Below are 17,999 nucleotides of genomic sequence, written 5' to 3'. Positions count from 1 at the left end.
TTTTTTTTTTTTTTTAAACCGTTGAACTTTCATTAACATTATTAATTTATGGGAAAAATATACTTGTTCCTAACAATATGAGGGTTGTTTTAACCCATGCTATTAAAAAAATATATTTAATATATTATTATAAATATAAAAACGTCTACTTATTTTAATAATGAGTACTGTATCAGAGCTGACTTCGACACATCAGTGAATCAATCCTCACAACAATGCCGATATAAATACAGCTAGAATCATTTAATTTAGACAACAATTCCTTTTGTCTTTGAAGAGAATCACTAAAAAAAAAGGATTTTTTTCACAATTCAACCCCTAAAAAATTGACATTTTGTTCGGAAAATAAATGTGTATTAATCTGGAACCCAGCATAAGAACCTACCAATCAATCATCAAAGGTAGCTGAAATAGTTTTGAGAGAAGGATGTTTATCACATTAATATGGCCTGTTTAAAAAAGTGGATTTAATGAACAAGACGGTGATCCTTGCGTCTAGAAGTTAAACCATGAATTTTGATTGCAACTTGATACACTACGATTTGATTACATGAAGTTGGAGTGCCCAATTTCAATTTTTTTAAAGAAAGTATGCGTATTTTAGTGTTACAACTGTTATAATTTCTTACCTGTATGTGCCTTCATTCGTGAGGGATTAGGCATATATGTAGGAGGATAAATATATTCTATTTTAGTTATCTGTTTTCAATTTTTTTAAATGAAATTTCCCAAATCAGACATCGAACGTTTTGAGTTAAAATTGAAAAATGAGAACGCATTGGAATAGAATTCTTCTATTTGGATGATGACAAACATATGATAAAATATCGCCTCCTCCTAGAGGTGGCCTCCAAAGCAATGGTCCTAATAGGAGAGGTTGTCACAGGGAGTTATCCTCTGAACATCTTGGGGAAGATATTTTGGAAGTGGAAGGGGTGCACTTGGCGCTGTGAAGCGTGAAGTCCAGATTGCACGCCCCTCTTCATCAACCAGCCCAATCCATGGCGTCATTTGACCCGTGCCGAAAAATGGATAGCACACTGGCACCATATATTTCATTTTACAAATTTCATATGTATAGCAACAGAACTACAATAATTATTAAAACAAAATTATGATATATAAATGCAACAATAATGCATTGATGCTTTAAATATAGAAACATAAACAAAACACCCTATTAAAAATATAATTATTAAAGTTACATTATATTTGGAACATAATATTATGGTAAGGCATATTTAAGCACTAATTCATTGAAAACATTAGAATAATGGATTTACAGCCATTAGAAAATGGAATTAAATGTCATTATTGCCGATAAATATGCTGATCCATACATATTGAATAAATCAATATCTTCTTGTACCTTAAGAATCACAGATTTCTCGGAAAAACAAAACGTTAAAATGAATATTTATTGAAACTTTATAATAATTAATTTTTTTCTGGTGCTCTCAGCCGGAATGTGGAAAGAGCTATTTATGAGGTCACTGATTATGTCACAGATGAATAAGAAATCAAATAATAATGTACAAGAAATGCAGAAAATGCAATTAATACTTACAATAAATTGTTGTAACTTATTGAATTTGGATTATTAATTCTTTTTTTTCATCAAAGCTACGTATCTGAGAAACTTGCTTTGAATTACTTCTAGGGAAGAAGTCCAGACTGCAATATAGAATTGCAGAGCCTTAATAACGTTAATATTGGAATAATTTGAAGATATCTTAATTAGAAATGCCAACGTTGTGTAGGGCTTCACAATTGATGAACTCTAAGTGCTGGTCGATGACAAACGATTAGGCAAATTTAACTCTCAGAACAATTTCAGTCTCTTGGAATTTCAGATCCCTCCAAAAAAAAAAAAAAAAAACTGGGTACAAAAGGCTGTTAGAACATCGGATTACGTTATCACTTTCGATTTGTTTATTTTCGGGTTTTTCACGCCACATCAACCATAGAATGTCTTGACATTTACTTGAATTAGTCTCATGTTTAAAATGTTATTTTATTTAGAAAAATATTTTGAGATCGTCAGCTGAAAATAACACCCATCAAAGAAAAAACAATAATAAATAATAGGAATTAGGTAAGGACCCAATCCATTCCATTTTTTTTGTTTCGTAACCTAATTTTTTCCATTATTAGACCCAAATGAGAAGGTTAAGGATGTCCTGTAAGAATGACGAAAGAATTACGAGCAATTTAAACCCATTTTAACCATCTGTTTCCGCTTGGACAGGTCAAGCCTTTCCCAACAAAGTCCCAATAATGCCGTATTTATTAAATTAGTTTTTTTTCTCACTCCAATGGTGAGAAAAACCATTGTTACAGAATAAATTCAAAAAAAAGTGTAGAGTCGACTTTTAAATTAAAGCTTTTTTTTAAATTTATTTATTTACTTTTATTTGATAGACATTCTGTAAAGAAGAATATTTACTAGTTCTATTTTTTGTATTAATTATAGCAAACAATACTATCAAGCATTTCGAAACCCATGAAGAGGATATATCTTGTAATATGTATGATTAGATTTTTTTTTTTTTTATAATAGTTCAAATAATAAATTATTAAAAATAGAAATTTAATTCTAAGAAAGAAGGCAACGTAATAAGGAAAAATGTGCAAGCAGAAGTTGAAGAGTCAAGGTCAGTAAAATGTATAATCTTGCATATTTACGATTCTTTAAATCTAATCTCTTCAAGAAAAATAAAAAAATAAAATAAAATTACATGAGCTAATCTCTTACATATCTACGATATTTCGCATTAGATAAAAGTTATATTAAAAATAATCTGGTGCGTGCACTCACATGACTTCCTATATTTTAAACTTTAAACGTTCCAACTCCAAATTTTTGAAACACAGCTGCTTCCTAACGTACGTATGTGAAGCCTGAATCCTGAAACAAAAATAAATAAACATACGAAAGCAAAGAAAAACTGTTGGAGGTAAGGAGAAATATATTATAGAAATTTCTGAAAGGATCAGGATACACGATATAACTGGAAGAATAGCAAAAAGAAATGGAAGTAGGCACGACATATAATGAGGGGGTACGACAGATGGACCAAAAAACTAATTAAATGGAGGCCCTGGTAAAGTAAAAGAAGAAGAGGACGGCCTGAAAGGGTTCTAGTCGGTACTGGAACGAAGAAATGTAAGTGATAAGCAATGGAACCACGTCGCCTAGACTTACACATGACCAGAAGACGTATCTGCGAAATGTGGATAGCCGAGCGGTCAGAGGCGAGACCCGCCAGCCTAAGATATATTGTGGTACTGGGTTCGAATTCCGCTCTAGAACTTGCGAGTTTTCAATGGTTACAAAGAGGAATTTATAGTGAAATATGTTCAATAGTACCTCCGTCTGCGACAACTTAATTTTAGTAGTTGGACGTAAAGCCTGCAAAAAGAAATGATCAAATGTTCAGGTTAAAATTTCCAATATTTTGCTTCCATTGTTCCTGGGAAGTGAGAAAACCTAAGATCTAAATTGCTAGAGAAAGCTAAAAAAATGAAATAATTAAAATATTACTTGTAATTTAATGTTAAATTTTAAAAAGTAAATAAATAAATAAATATTACTAAGGAAAAGTTGTGTTTGCTTACACCAGATTTTTTGATAAATCCGCCTAAATCCTGAATCCGCCTTTATGTTCTGTTAGAATCAATATACAGCATTAGTTATTCAGCGAAGAATTTTGGTCTACAATGATTGTTGGCCTAAATAATAGAATGCTTGGCTGTTTCCCTGCCACAAGTCCCTGAAGTTGTTTCAATAGTGCGTTGTACATCCGACTCGTATTTTATTGAACAATAACAATTTAAAAAGTTTCTCAACATGGAATTTCTTCGGCTTTATTTTCTTAAATAATTCTCTTACGCAGCCACAACCTCTTAGATTGAAACCTACTATTTGTATAAGCAGCAGAAAATAACGTTCACTTAAAGCAAATCATTAAAAAGCATTTCTTTACTTATATTTAGTACACGTACCGCCGAAGCGAGTACATATTTAAGTAAGAATGAGTATTTATCTCTTAGAACAAGTATAAAAAAAGATTTAGCTCTGGAGCCACATTTGCATGGCCAATCTCAAATGTGCCAGAATACTGATTAATGAAGAAATATTTACGAGTATTTTTGACAGCAGTAAGAGATGCAATCTTCATGACCGCTGGAGCTCTCTGACCCATTGTTTAGTGGAATAACCAATATTTTATAGTTTTTTAAAAAAATTAATCTCTGATTGAACTTTAACTTAATTTTTTAAAGCCAAAATCCTGAATTACAAAAAGTCGTTAACATTCCCTTAATTAATTTTGATTTTTAGTTTTACGTTTACTTTTTCTTAGTTCATGATTGGTTAGGTTTTTCTTTTTAATAATTTTAAGTTCATTTATACTTGGAACCCGCACACACGACTTAAACGAATTGAAGTTAACAGACTGCTTAAAAGACTACTAGACCAACGTTTAAAACTTTCACTTAATAACAAACGACTGATTTACAATTCTAAACTAAAAACCCGCCTGGACGTACGGTATTGAACTGTGGGGATCAACAAAACGCTCCAATCTTCAACGAATTCAATCTCTTCAGTCTAAAATTCTCCGCACTATCGTTAACGCTCCATTTTACGTTTCAAATCTAACCATCCACACAGACCTGGAAATTCCGTTTGTAGGTCCCTAGGTTGCACGAACTCTCTATAAAAGTTTTCATCAGAACTTGTACTCACATTCCAATCCTCTTGTCCGCCATTTATCATCTCATCACCGTCCAGATCATCCTCCCAGACGATTGAAACGTCAGTGGCCTCGCGATTTTGTCTCTTCTAAAGAGAGTAGCTAACCCTGGAGACGATTTAGGGAGTGTTATCACTGGGTATCTTCTCCCCTCAATTAATGAGTTTGTAGTGGTGTCAGTAATTGTCATTGTTACTAATAGTGTATCTAGCGCTGGTGTAACTTAACAAATAAATTTTAAAAAAAACTCATTTACACCATTTGATCTTAATATTAGCGGATTATTCGTGAGTACATTATTTAATAATATCCCTTCAATATTGTAATAATCCCAAATTTTCCTTTATATTGTATATACATAATATGTGTCAAATTCTCACTGACAAAATGATTTGTATTTTTAGCAATTAAAATTATTATTGTTAAATTTATAGAAAATGTTTATAGGTTTTGTAAAAAAATTATAATTTCTAAGAAACATTTTTGTCTAATAACATTGTAGAATAATTGTAGCACGAGAAAGATGAGTGAATGTTAACAAATGATTTCATTCTAAGGAAAACGGATGTAATAAAACAATACCTGCACATTTTTCCTCAAATAAGCTAACTGACTAATCGAAATTTATATTTCAATGTCGTTTATGCACCTTGCAGAATGTGCAAATATATTGAATTTCCACCTGCAATTTAAATCAAGCAAGTTCAACTACAGAAATATATATATTTATCAATTAAACATTAAAAGAAATTTTAAATTCTTTTAGAGATTGATAACGTAATGAAGCATGAAGAAACAAAACTACGTCCTTGCACAACCCCAGGGTCATTCGAGTTATAATTTTTGTTTTGTTTTGCTCAGTAATTATAACTACTGTCGCAAAGATTTTAAAACTGCTAGAAATATGTTGTTGAACAAGATATTTTTTAATTTCTCTTAAAAAGGTGCTGAATTTTGATTACAGAATTTCACGGATAATACCTGTTTGTGATCGGCCTGTGTGATTTCATCAATGGGATAGTACCACCACATATTCTACGCTAAGAGAAACCATTAAAAAAAAGAAAAGTTTTTCTGTTTTTCCAAGTCCCATTAAGGTGTGATTTCCAGAAATTCAGAAAGCGTTAATTAAAACACCCTCATCTTTTGACTTGACGTCATACGATTATTTTGGGTTGAGGTTTTGTAAAGTCCTAGGTTCTAGGCTAACAAACCACAAAAATAAATAAATAAAATAAAATCCTGAACTAGAAAAAGAAATCCAACGGATTATTGCGGAAATTGAGCCAAATGACTTAACAATAAAAAAAATCAAAGAAAGTACAAATCTGATGTTTGTTTTAGATGCAACCACGGAGTCGTAAGTTTTTTTTGAAATCAGATGGTTAGAGATATTTTATTTATTCGAACATATGAACGCTTCCAGAGAGAGAGAGAAAAGTAAAGGTGGTAAGAGAAAGAGAGGAAGAAGGAAGAGTAAAGGAAGATAAGAGATTGATGGGAGGGGTGGAGGAAAAAGGTAAATGATGGAACAAGAGAGAAGAAGATAGCTAAAAGCCATTTTAATCTCCCACATTATTCGTAAATTTTTTTCAAAATTTAAACAGTACATGTTCAACCGCACAGCGATAAAATAAATCATGCAATAATCAACTTTATTATTTTAATTACAATAAAATGCTATGAAGACCATACCAATATCTGGTACCAAGATGCTCCTGCTTGTAATCAAAACTTAACATTTTTATACGCTCTCATTAATGCAACATAGACCTAGAATAAATCAGCTGGTTGCACTTCTTTTAAATAAATAAATATCTATTTTCTAATTCTCTTTGGTAAAAATTTGTAGTAATCTTATTCAAAAGATTTTAAGAGCATAAAATAAGAATAAGATCCGTTAATAATCTGAAATTTAAATTAAAGAACAATAATTAAGTAAAATTTGAACAGATAATAACAAAAAAAAGAAGAACTATCAACTAATAAAATAAGAAAAATAAATAATACTTATTAGCAGTTCCTGTTGGAAAGACAATTGAGGAAGAGAGCTTATTCACAATGTCAGGAATCTGGAGTTTACGATATGAAAGCTGGGAGAAGAACAAGCGAACTGGAGTTTAAGAATGAATTTCAAGAAAATAGAGTCAACGGCTGTTGAAGCTTAAGTCTTTTAATGGCACCAGAGAAGAAACTGACTAGATGAAGAAAACAATCATCCTACTATATAAAGAAGTGGAAGATTTAATTATAGCTCTCCTTCCAGAGCATAGAGATGATAGTATTAATTTATTTACAAAGTTACTACAAAGTATTTACAGGAGCACCAAATAGTATATTCTAGCTCATACACAGTTATAGCATATATACACAGTCTAGAAAGGGTGTACAGATCTAATTAGAGGGAAAAATTTGCATAAAAACCTCTAAAACTTATGGAGATGATAGTAAAGTTAGAAAAAAAAAAAAAAAAAAAAAACTGAAGACAAATTAGAGTAAGTGTGAATTCGTTAAAAAAAAGGTTTCTGTCCTACAACGTCCATTCGAAGAGACTTTTCGTGAAATGAAAATTACTCGTCAATGTTCATTCGGCGCTAAAACGAACGTTAGTAAGTGTCCAAACCTAAGAAAATAACGCTGAAAGAATTAGAGACCGCAGAAATGGGAAAAGACAAAAAAAAGGCGAGAAAACAATTAGGATTTGGCATTCAGTTTTGTTGAATTCAATTACCTCTAGAAAATGAAAAAGAACATTTTTGTCTCCTGTCCTTTAGAACATCCTAGGATACGGTGTTGAGGCCTTGACGATCTCCGAAAACAAAAAATAAATGCAAAGGAAATATAGTTCTGGAGAAATATGAGAAAGGAATCCAAATTAAACTGATTAAGGGATAACGAAGTATGGAGAGAGGTTGGAAGCTAAAGAGGACAGGGCCACAAATGAATAGCAAAATCTGAGACCTTAGATAAGGCTGAAGGAGATAACCTGAAAGAATATAGGAGTGATTGTCTTAGAAACAAATATCAGCAGCCTGAGACGGAAGCGGAAGGATGAATTATGTGGAAGGATATAGAGAAAGAAGAAAATGTCAGATCATTATCAGAAAAGTGGTAGCCTATGACGGACTAGTTTTTAGTTCTTACTAAAAATTGCAATAATAGTAAATAGTGAAGTAAAGCTGCTGTTCCCAAAAACTATTAACAAAAAAAACAATAGATTACCATTCTAAAAGCCAAACGATTGATTGGCGATTGTCTCTTGTAATCGTACACCAACGGTCTTGAAGCTTGCAACAACATTAAATTTATACTTTTTCTATTTTTTGGACTTTGTTTATACCAAGGTGTATTGTAAATAGATTGGAACATTTTTTCACTCTGGAAAAAAAGAATAAGAACTTAAACATCTTTAATGTGCAGCCACAATATGTCAAAAGCGGAAGGAAAACTACTCGAAGATTAACTTTAAATTCCTTTTGAGTATCGCTATAAGATCAGTTCGCAACTTAGCTGTAAAATACGAGTATTTAGCATCTTCTTTTGTAACCACTTTAGTAAATGGATCATTTCTACCTCTCTCTCAAAAAAGGCTTACTAGATATAAAATTTTAAAACTTCGTAAAATACATTAAAATCATACAATTAATTTCTAGGAAACTTAGCAGTATAAGTTCCTGTTGGAAAGGCAATTGAGGAAGAGAGTTTATTCATAATGTCAGGAATCTGGTGTTTACGATATGAAAGTTGGGAGAGGAACATGCTAACTGGAATTTAAGCATAGAGGAAAGCATAAGCTTTGGTTTACAGAGCTAAGCTTACCTCAGATTGTACACTTTCTCCTTGATCACAAATTGCTCCCAAAAGTACTGCGACAAATATTAAAAATAGGCAACAAAATGTGAACAGTATTTTATCGGTATCGTAGGTCTGGAAAAAAACAAAACAAAAATTACCACTGTTATCATTACAATTTTTATTTTTTTAAATCTTTTATTGGAATTTACCACTGCAACGGTTGTTGCAACAAGCAAATATGGTAAAAAAAATAAAAGAAAATCATGAATGGAGAAGGCACCCAGTGGTGTCGCTCCAGTAACGTGCTTTGCTATACTGCTCTCACGATAAGAGCAGGTCACGAGGCCATCTTCTCTTCAATCTCCTCTAGAGCAGGGGTAGGCAACCTATTTTAAGTCGAGAGCCATTTCTCCTTAAATAATTTTAATAAATCTTAGCAACAGCCACAAGGATGATAGTGTGAACAACTCTGTAGATCATTTATATTCACAAATTATTATTTTATGATATTCAATAACATTTAAACGTTTTATATATTTATTTATTTTCACATATTGCAAAGTAAGTAAACAAATAAATATTAACTAAACCTGTGTTTGATTGAAAAGGCGGCAGTCCTATATAATTACGTACTTTATTTTAATATAATTCTATTCAAATTACTAACCTATCACAGTTAAAATTCTTTTTGGAAAAATATCTTTACTTTAATAAAAGAAATTTTCATTTGTTCCAATAAAATTGAAATATATAATATATGCATTTTGGGCACGCTGAAGAGCCACACAATTTGCATAAAAGAGCCACAGGTTGCCGACCCCTGCCTTAGAGGATTACCTGGTAATGTGGAGGAAGATAGGTGTTCATTACAATTTATAAATACCTTTTCAATTTTTAATACAATTTTTTTACGAAATTTTACAATTTTTTATCTCACTCAATCTAGGATGTAACTAAGGGTTTTGATCGGTTCGTATACTCAATAATTTTTTTAAAAAGGTCATTCGTTTACCCAAAATTGAAAGGACGCTGGGTCTTAATTATCGAAATCGCAGAGGGAAAGCCCATTTCCCAGTTTTAGGTTTTATTTCATCGGAAGAGATTTAATTTTGTTAAGGGCACATTATCCAAAGCTCGTCTTGGGCAATAGAGCATCCCAAAAGGGGAAAAAACCAGCCATAAGCAAAGAATAAGAGAAATATTCTTTCAAGGACTTGAGCAACATAAGTTCTTACGTCGACAATCTGTTTCCAACCAGAGGTTTTAAACTTGATCTCCTTGTAATTATAAATTGTTTCACTTCCTCCATCTCAGCATATTCTACAAACTGATCTAGAGAAATTTCATAAAACCAAAGTGTCCAGTAGGTGGGTGATTCATCCCAAAAGGATGTTAAGAAGCCGTCTGTTACCAGGAAACTAGATAACTACGTTTACCAGAAACACCTTATGTTATGGCATACAGAATAACGTATAATCCCAAAAGAAGTTCATGAAATAACAATTAATTTTTTTTTTCTACAAAAATACTTCAATAAAATCTCAATTAATACTCATTAAGAATATTCCTTACATTATTAATTAAATACATAACCAAACAATTATTCATAGTTGACAATACGTTCTGCATACAGAGCTGCAATCCAATGCTCTCTTTCTGGTAGTTAATGTACCTGCAAGATGACATAAATAATTATTATTTCATGGCGTGTGCCCTATGGAATAGGCCTAGGCCATCTAGTCTACCCCTTGGCCAACCCTTCAATTTTCTTTTTTCCTCTTAAACTCAAATTTTCATCTTTTATATAAAAGTGCGAACATTTCTTAAAGGAAGAATGCCACAGATTCTGTAGACTCTTCAATCTTAAACTATTGCCCCTAATCTGGTTAAATTGCCTTTGTTTGTTGAACAAGTAGCGGTACATAGGTGCATGTGTTGTAGGTAATCAGTACCACTAGGTTACGTGATCTTTCCTACTGTATTTAATAATGTCTTAAGAGTTTTTAGGCTTGAGCTCCAAAAAAAAAAAAAAAAATCTCTTTATGCCATTTCATGAACATTTTCTTTAAACTACACTGATCCAGACAAGTCAAAAGCTGTCAATGAGCAGTATCTGAGCCTTTTCTCGTGGATACCTTGATGTATCCCAGTAAAGGTGCTTCAGCAGAACCTGTTCTGATTTCACTTGGCTATGCTGAAGTCCTTGGGGGAAACCTCAGAGCGTTTACAGTGTCCTTATCTCGGTTTTTTTCTTTTTTTGTAATTACAGTACGTCAGAGTAAAGTGTCAGCATCAAATTCTGATTCCTGTTCGGAAAATCAGCAGCAGAAAAACCTTTAACGCTAATAGGGAAGAAACTTAGAGCTAGGCAAGCTTTACGAATGGTTTTCCATTTCGAAAAAGATCGAATAGTTCAGTTAAAGATGAATCCCTAAGAAACTCCAAATTGTATTGACTCATCGATTATTTCTACTTTATGATTTGGCTTAGTTTTATTCGAAATATTTAATCAGAGTTGTTGCAAAAAAAAAATTAATTAAATATATACTATATAGCTATAATCAGAAAAATGCCCTTAATTTTAAAGAAAATTTGGGAATTTTAACTTTCATATAAAAAGAGAAAAATATTTGTCAAATGGAAGTTTTTCAACAAAAAGCTCTTATGCGCAGTTTTCGGCCAACAACCCTTTTACAACTGTTCTACCGTTCGGTTTTATTGAAACTGCTCATCACTGCCCGTCTAAAGTCAACCCTAAAAGTAGTGCTCTTAACCGATTTTTTTTTTTTTTTTGAAAATGTAGAAACTTAGATGTGTGCAATAAAGAATAAAGTTTTACGAAAAATCATCGGCGGTTTTTTTTTAAAAGAAAATCCCCCCTCCATAAAGTGGGAATCCTGTTGAAGTACGTATTATCATCGCTAAAGAAAGTTCCTCGAGGGAACTCACAACGAAATATAAAGTTCAAGCTATCTCAGAATTGTTAAGTTAGATACTCCTCTACGTTCTCAAAAATAAATCACTATTTTTGAGCCAAGGGACCATTGAAAAACTTTTGACACATCGTTGAAAATAATTACCTCGTGGAATAAAAAGGCTGATAATAAGAAACTGCAGTCCCAAAATAAAAACATCATTATAATGAGATAAAAAGAAAAAAAAACAAAACACACAAACCTCAATAGCATACGATGATTGTTGATTATCTCTTCCAGATTCCATTCGTATTTCTCATCACGCAATGAATCACATTTCATTTTAATTATCTTCATTTCACCAATTGCCAGTGATACAAGATAGAATACCAAACCTTCAAATGCTACATTATTTGCGACGATCAAAACAAACCAAATAAATGATAGAAACGTCAGTAGAAAGTAATTATAATCTCTTACGATAATCTCATCTAGATAGCCGTCCAAAGGAAGTAAAACTTTATATGGGTTTAAATAGCCCATTTGAGCTCTTAATAGGTCAATAATTACTGGTGCTAAAATGTAGAATACTGCGAATAGATATAGATATTTTTTTAGAATATCTACAATTTTTCTAGCCTTATCTACTTCAATATTTATTACATTCAATTCCCAAACTTCTTTATGGGAATTTATAATTTCATCCGTTAAGTATATAGTTTTTTCCACAGTTTTAAATCCAGCCACAGTTATTATGGCTAGACAGCCAACAATTAAGCCCAATGGTATGAATACTGCACTTCCAGACATTACATAGTTCATTCCTTTAGTAAAGATTGGTATAATTGTTAGCATACATATAAACAGAATAACAAATAATCTGCAAAACTGAACAAAATATATTAATTTCTCATATTTATGGCCTGAATAATTAAACCATAATCCACCAAATTTTAGTAAATCTATCATTTCCAAGGGTATTTTGTTCATTTCTTTTTTTTTCAAAGAAATTTTTTTTCGCAAAGCTTGACTGTGAACCTTTGTCACATCAGAAAGAAAACTAGAAAAACTTACAAAGGAACACAAACCATGCTTTGAAATATGCATGCGCATTAAACCGTATACTAGAGGAATTATTTTTAATAATATAAATCTCCCCAAGCCACTATAATTACCTGTAATAAGACTTTTTTTGTTGTAATTTAATTTTACCTGGAATTACTTATTTAGTAGACCTAAATAATAAAATTACTATTCTTGATTTTTTTCTCTTATTGGATATAAAAAAAAAATCTTCAATTGCCTACGGGTGAGGGGTTTGTTTTAAGAAATAACACATTAAATTTTCATTTTAAAACTGTACATCTCGTTTAGAATACAGCACAATCCAGGTTTTAAAGAGACTGTTTCTGAAAATATATTTAGAAAATAATTTAGGCAACATTATCTCTTTAAGCCATGAAATAAACAATAATTAGGAATTTACTCTAGACTTTAGGATTTTGAGAAGATCTTGAACGGTAAATACGCACGTTACACGTTTCGTAGTGATTTACACGTCAGCACTTTGGAGTTCTCAAAGTAAACAGATAATAAAGAAAAGTTCTCAAAGAACCTTGCATTTAAGATGATAGTAATTATAATAATAAAATCTTCATGCGCTAATTTCGCCTTCAACACAGAATAAACATTTATTACCTTTATATTCTATAAGATAAGACTACGATCAAACTTATTGTCAATATTAATACAATAATTAGTCTTCCACACGGTATTATTGGTGTAGCTGCAGCCAAATTATCAACTCTTCTCTCTTGAATTGAATATATGTAATTTTGCAATATCAAAACATCAATATTGACTGCAGAATCCGCCTCCGGACATATGCCTATCTTAGTAGATTCAATCTTTTAGAAGTTCTGGTTTACCACAAGATTATAAACATTTTTTAATAAAAATTATTTTGTGAGAGTTCACACCAAGCTTTTACGGATTTTATTTTTCTTTTTTATTCAGTATTTTTCGCAATACATACGAGATTCCTACTATTATGTATTCATTACATTCATAAAATTATCGTTTTTGCCTCCGTGAAAAAAAAGAAGTTAAAGGGAGTAGCAGAATAAGAGGGGTCTGGCGGCCCCCACCGGTTTTGAAACAATCGACCCAAAAACTTTTGAGGAGACCGAAAAAATTTTTTTTGAAATTTTTTCCGACCCTCTCCAACCCCACAAAAACCCGTAAACGAGAAAAATGTGTTTTTTTGATATTTTAATTTTTTTCGAGCGTTCTAATCCTTTTAAAGCGGTTCCAACGCAACTAAAAATTTATTTTGGATGTGTAGATGTTCCCTGAATTTTTTCGGTTTTTACTGTACAGTTAAATGAAGTGAAACATAGCTTTGAATCCAAAAAAATCGTTAAAAATCGGGATTTTTTAAAAACAAGTCTTCGGCATTTTGGGCTGACTCGATGGAAAATGACGGCCTAACTATGGTTGAAAGATACACTCTTACTCTACAAAATGGCGCAATTGAAACTCAATTTGGTTGCTTGTTGTCTGCGATAACTCAATTTGAGTAAAACGCGAATTTAAAAGGTATGCGATTTTGGCCTATAAAATAAGTCACAATTTAATTAAACAAAAAAAGCACCAAAAATAATGTTCGTATAAAGGTATTCTAAATCGCTGATCAAGAATTTGATGTCAAAACCATGTTTCGACAATTGACAGCTGTTAAAAATGCTGTCAACAAAAAACGAAGAATTCATTTTTTTTCAATTTTTTTTAAATGCACGGATAATTGTTTTTATTTTCAATTCATTGAGGTAATTATAATCTTGAATTTAATGATAAAAGTATATAAAGTAAAAGTATTAAAGTAATTGTTATTCTATGTAGTAGTCAAACGTTTGTGATAATAGGTAATAATTATCTGGCTTTATCGCAAATAATATAGTTTTCTTCAATTACATTCTCAATCTAGGTATTTATCCCACAATGTTGTATATATGTAATATAAAGTAAATAAGATATGCATATTTTTAGGACAGCTAATTATTCCAATATTTTACTATAAGTAAAATTAAGGGGACTAAATTAAATTACAATTGAGAAATCAATAATTGTTGTTGAATAATCTACTTGTGGCTTGTTGATGGTAGATTCGAATCCGAGGAATTGGATTTGAAAACTTCCAAATGATGAAAGGTGCATAAAATGCGACCTACTGTTGCGATACGGCACCGGGCAAAAAAAAGTCATTACTTCAGAAGAAGAAGCCAACTTGTTTTCGGTTGAACTGGACAAAGAAGTGGATGTAGGAAACGTTCTGTGCGGAAAATGTCGTCGTTCAACTCGTCTAGTCAGTGCGGATCCGAATTTACCATCAACAAGCCACAGTCATCATGAAACTTTTCCGCAAGATCGTGATCGTGTGGAACGACAATTATCAGAACTCTCAAACTTGTCAGCATCAGGATCTTCAAACCATTGACATCAGACGATGTATCAGACTTTCCCGAAATGACAGAAAAAGATTTGAAGATCCTTTTTACAGGTTCATCATTCATTCATCATTTGGAAGTTTTCGTTTTTTTGGTGGCATCTCTGTTTTAGCGAAAAAAATTTCAAAAAATTAACATCTTCGACAAAATCAAACTAAAAAAATGTGATATGACGTTTTATCAACATATACTTTTATCATTAAATTCAAGATTATAATTACCTCAATGAATTGAAAATAAAAACAATTATCCGTGCATTTAAAAAAAATTGAAAAAAAATGAATTCTTCGTTTTTTGTTGACAGCATTTTTAACAGCTGTCAATTGTCGAAACATGGTTTTGACATCAAATTCTTGATCAGCGATTTAGAATACCTTTATACGAACATTATTTTTGGTGCTTTTTTTCTTTAATTAAATTGTGACTTATTTTATAGGCCAAAATCGCATACCTTTTAAATTCGCGTTTTACTCAAATTGAGTTATCGCAGACAACAAGCAACCAAATTGAGTTTCAATTGCGCCATTTTGTAGAGTAAGAGTGTATCTTTCAACCATAGTTAGGCCGTCATTTTCCATCGAGTCAGCCCAAAATGCCGAAGACTTGTTTTTATAAAATCCCGATTTTTAACGATTTTTTTGGATTCTAAGCTATGTTTCACTTCATTTAACTGTACAGTAAAAACCGAAAAAATTCAGGGAACATCTACACATCCAAAATAAATTTTTAGTTGCGTTGGAACCGCTTTAAAAGGATTAGAACGCTCGAAAAAAATTAAAATATCAAAAAAACACATTTTTCTCGTTTACGGGTTTTTGTGGGGTTGGAGAGGGTCGGAAAAAATTTCAAAAATTTTTTTTTCGGTCTCCTCCAAAGTTTTTGGGTCGATTGTTTCAAAACCGGTGAGGGCCGCCAGACCCCTCTTATTCCGCTATCCCTTTTATCCTTAAAAATAGTTTTAAAAAAGTGCTTTATTTATTCATAGTAGTGCTCTATTCAATTATTCATAGTACTGAATAATTTTCATAATTATCAAAAGTGATATATTTTTTTAAATAAAATTATAACTACTATATTCAGTAAATCGAATAATATACAAGTATAATTGTACAAAATTAACTTACCGTTTCTCAAATCTTCGCCAACAAATTACTAATTCAGTGGAGCAAAGGAGACCTTGAATATTTAATAAATGGTTCTCTTTTCGCATTAACCCATCTCCATAAAACATATCGGCCATATCATTAACATTATTCATACAAACGAGCATACAATGGCACTTTACTTCATTTCGTTTTTCTTGATTTAACTACGCAACTTCACTTCTTTCAGTTTTAAAAAGCTAAACACCAAAAATGAAGCATCTTTATTATTTATAATCTATAAGAAAGTACGTTTCCATCCTACTAGAGTTTAATAGTATTCTTCGTAATTTCTTTTCTGTTATTTAAGAAAATTTTAATACTTGACATAACCATAATTTATAGATTTTGAAGTAATTCTTTAAACAAAAGATTTTCATAATGTGTTCTAGTAAGGTTAATATGAAGGCTGTAGATTGTCGGTAAATCCCCATCATTTATGATTGTATTCAACACCAAATTTAAATTTGATAGGAATGAAATACTTCTTTACTAAACAAAGAGTATCGAAAGAGGGGAATGAACTTTTTATTTTAAAAGTAGCTTAAAATTAGTTTATTCTTTTCAGACATCCAAAAACTAAGTACTTTTTTCTTTAGAAATGAAATTAGGAGTATAAAGTTTTCAATAATCTGTTTCTAAAGATATTTTAAAGCAATAACATTCTCAAACTTTCCCAGAAATAGCACTTAAGCAGGAAGTTCAAATACTTTCTTTCCCTGAATGTAAACTTAAAAAACAAATTTCACAAAGAATGTTTTCAAACGAAAATAGTCACGTTTTGCTATAAATTTTCAGTATACTTTGTAAAAACTAATTTCAACTTACTTGTAGTGGCCTCAATAGAATTTTTTTCTAGAAAAATGTTTCAAAAAAAGTTGAAAATCTACATGGATGCAATGAGTGTTGAAATCAAAACCGACAGGGCCGGTTTCGATAATTTTTTTTTGTTTTAAAGTGGATATCTATTCGAAGTAGTTGTTCCGTTTAATGGACTTTCATAGCAAATTTAACCCGATAATTTGAAACGGATAACAAATATTGAACTTTCTTCCTTAGAGCAAGTGCACTTTTAATTCCAAATTTTATTTTTTTACTCGACAGACTTCAAAACATGAAAATTCATTAACACAAATTTGACAAGTTCATTTTAATACTAAGTAAGAGAAAGTAACAAATTAATAAAGAATACAGAGTGAAACAATCAATCACTGGATTACCATTTTATGAGGGCACATCGTACGTGAGTTAACTATAACCTTCCACACTGTTATTTGAATTAATTTGATTACTTGCGGCTTTTTTATTTTTGTAATTTTTTTTTTATATAAAATTGTAAAATATTCAAATAAATATTAAATCAAAATATTTTTTATATTACATTAGTTAGTGTTAACATATTATTACTATTGATTAATTCAAATTAGATTATGGGCAATTAATAATCACTAAACTTTATTAAACCAAATAATTAGCTGTCTTTTTTCGTCTCCACTAACTTCAAATTTTGCTGCTTTATTCCGTTTCCACTTATGTAGAAGAAATATGAAGGATTTCTGATGAAAAAATCGAAAAAGAAAATATGTCACGATCTAATAAGAGAAGGTGAAAAAATTAATACAAATTTTCTTAAATTATTATTAATATTTATTCACAATAAATTGGGACACCTAGGATTTTAACTTTTAATAATATAATTTGATATCACTTTCTAGGATTTATTTATCTTACAATAAAATCATCAGATTTAAGCTTTATTTTTATATAATTTACTTATTTACATTTCGTTAAGATTAGAAAAAAGAAAATTATTTGACGTCAACAGTGGCTGTGCATAAATAATAAAATGCTAACTTTAGGCAGTTAATAGATCTTATTTTCTTA

General features: G+C 31.0%; 1 protein-coding gene across 1 annotated transcript; it reads right to left on the bottom strand.

Moving 5' to 3' along the window:
- Positions 1-6,391: 6,391 nt before the first annotated feature.
- On the bottom strand, positions 6,392-17,931 carry LOC141460743 (odorant receptor 4-like). The gene is made up of 7 exons (XM_074141031.1): positions 16,944-17,931; positions 16,098-16,315; positions 11,730-11,871; positions 10,125-10,224; positions 8,577-8,684; positions 7,980-8,135; positions 6,392-6,665 (listed from the first exon to the last, which is right to left on the bottom strand). Exons 3-7 carry the CDS (start codon positions 11,822-11,824, stop codon positions 6,615-6,617), a joined length of 510 nt encoding a protein of 169 aa, XP_073997132.1. The 5' UTR covers positions 11,825-11,871; positions 16,098-16,315; positions 16,944-17,931; the 3' UTR covers positions 6,392-6,614.
- Positions 17,932-17,999: the final 68 nt, after the last annotated feature.

The sequence above is a fragment of the Rhodnius prolixus genome, unplaced genomic scaffold (genome assembly GCF_049639745.1).
Source record: "Rhodnius prolixus isolate KJV_2025 unplaced genomic scaffold, Rpr scaffold_6, whole genome shotgun sequence".
Taxonomy (NCBI): Eukaryota; Metazoa; Arthropoda; class Insecta; order Hemiptera; family Reduviidae; genus Rhodnius; species Rhodnius prolixus.
This window is presented reverse-complemented; position numbering and strand designations above follow the sequence as displayed.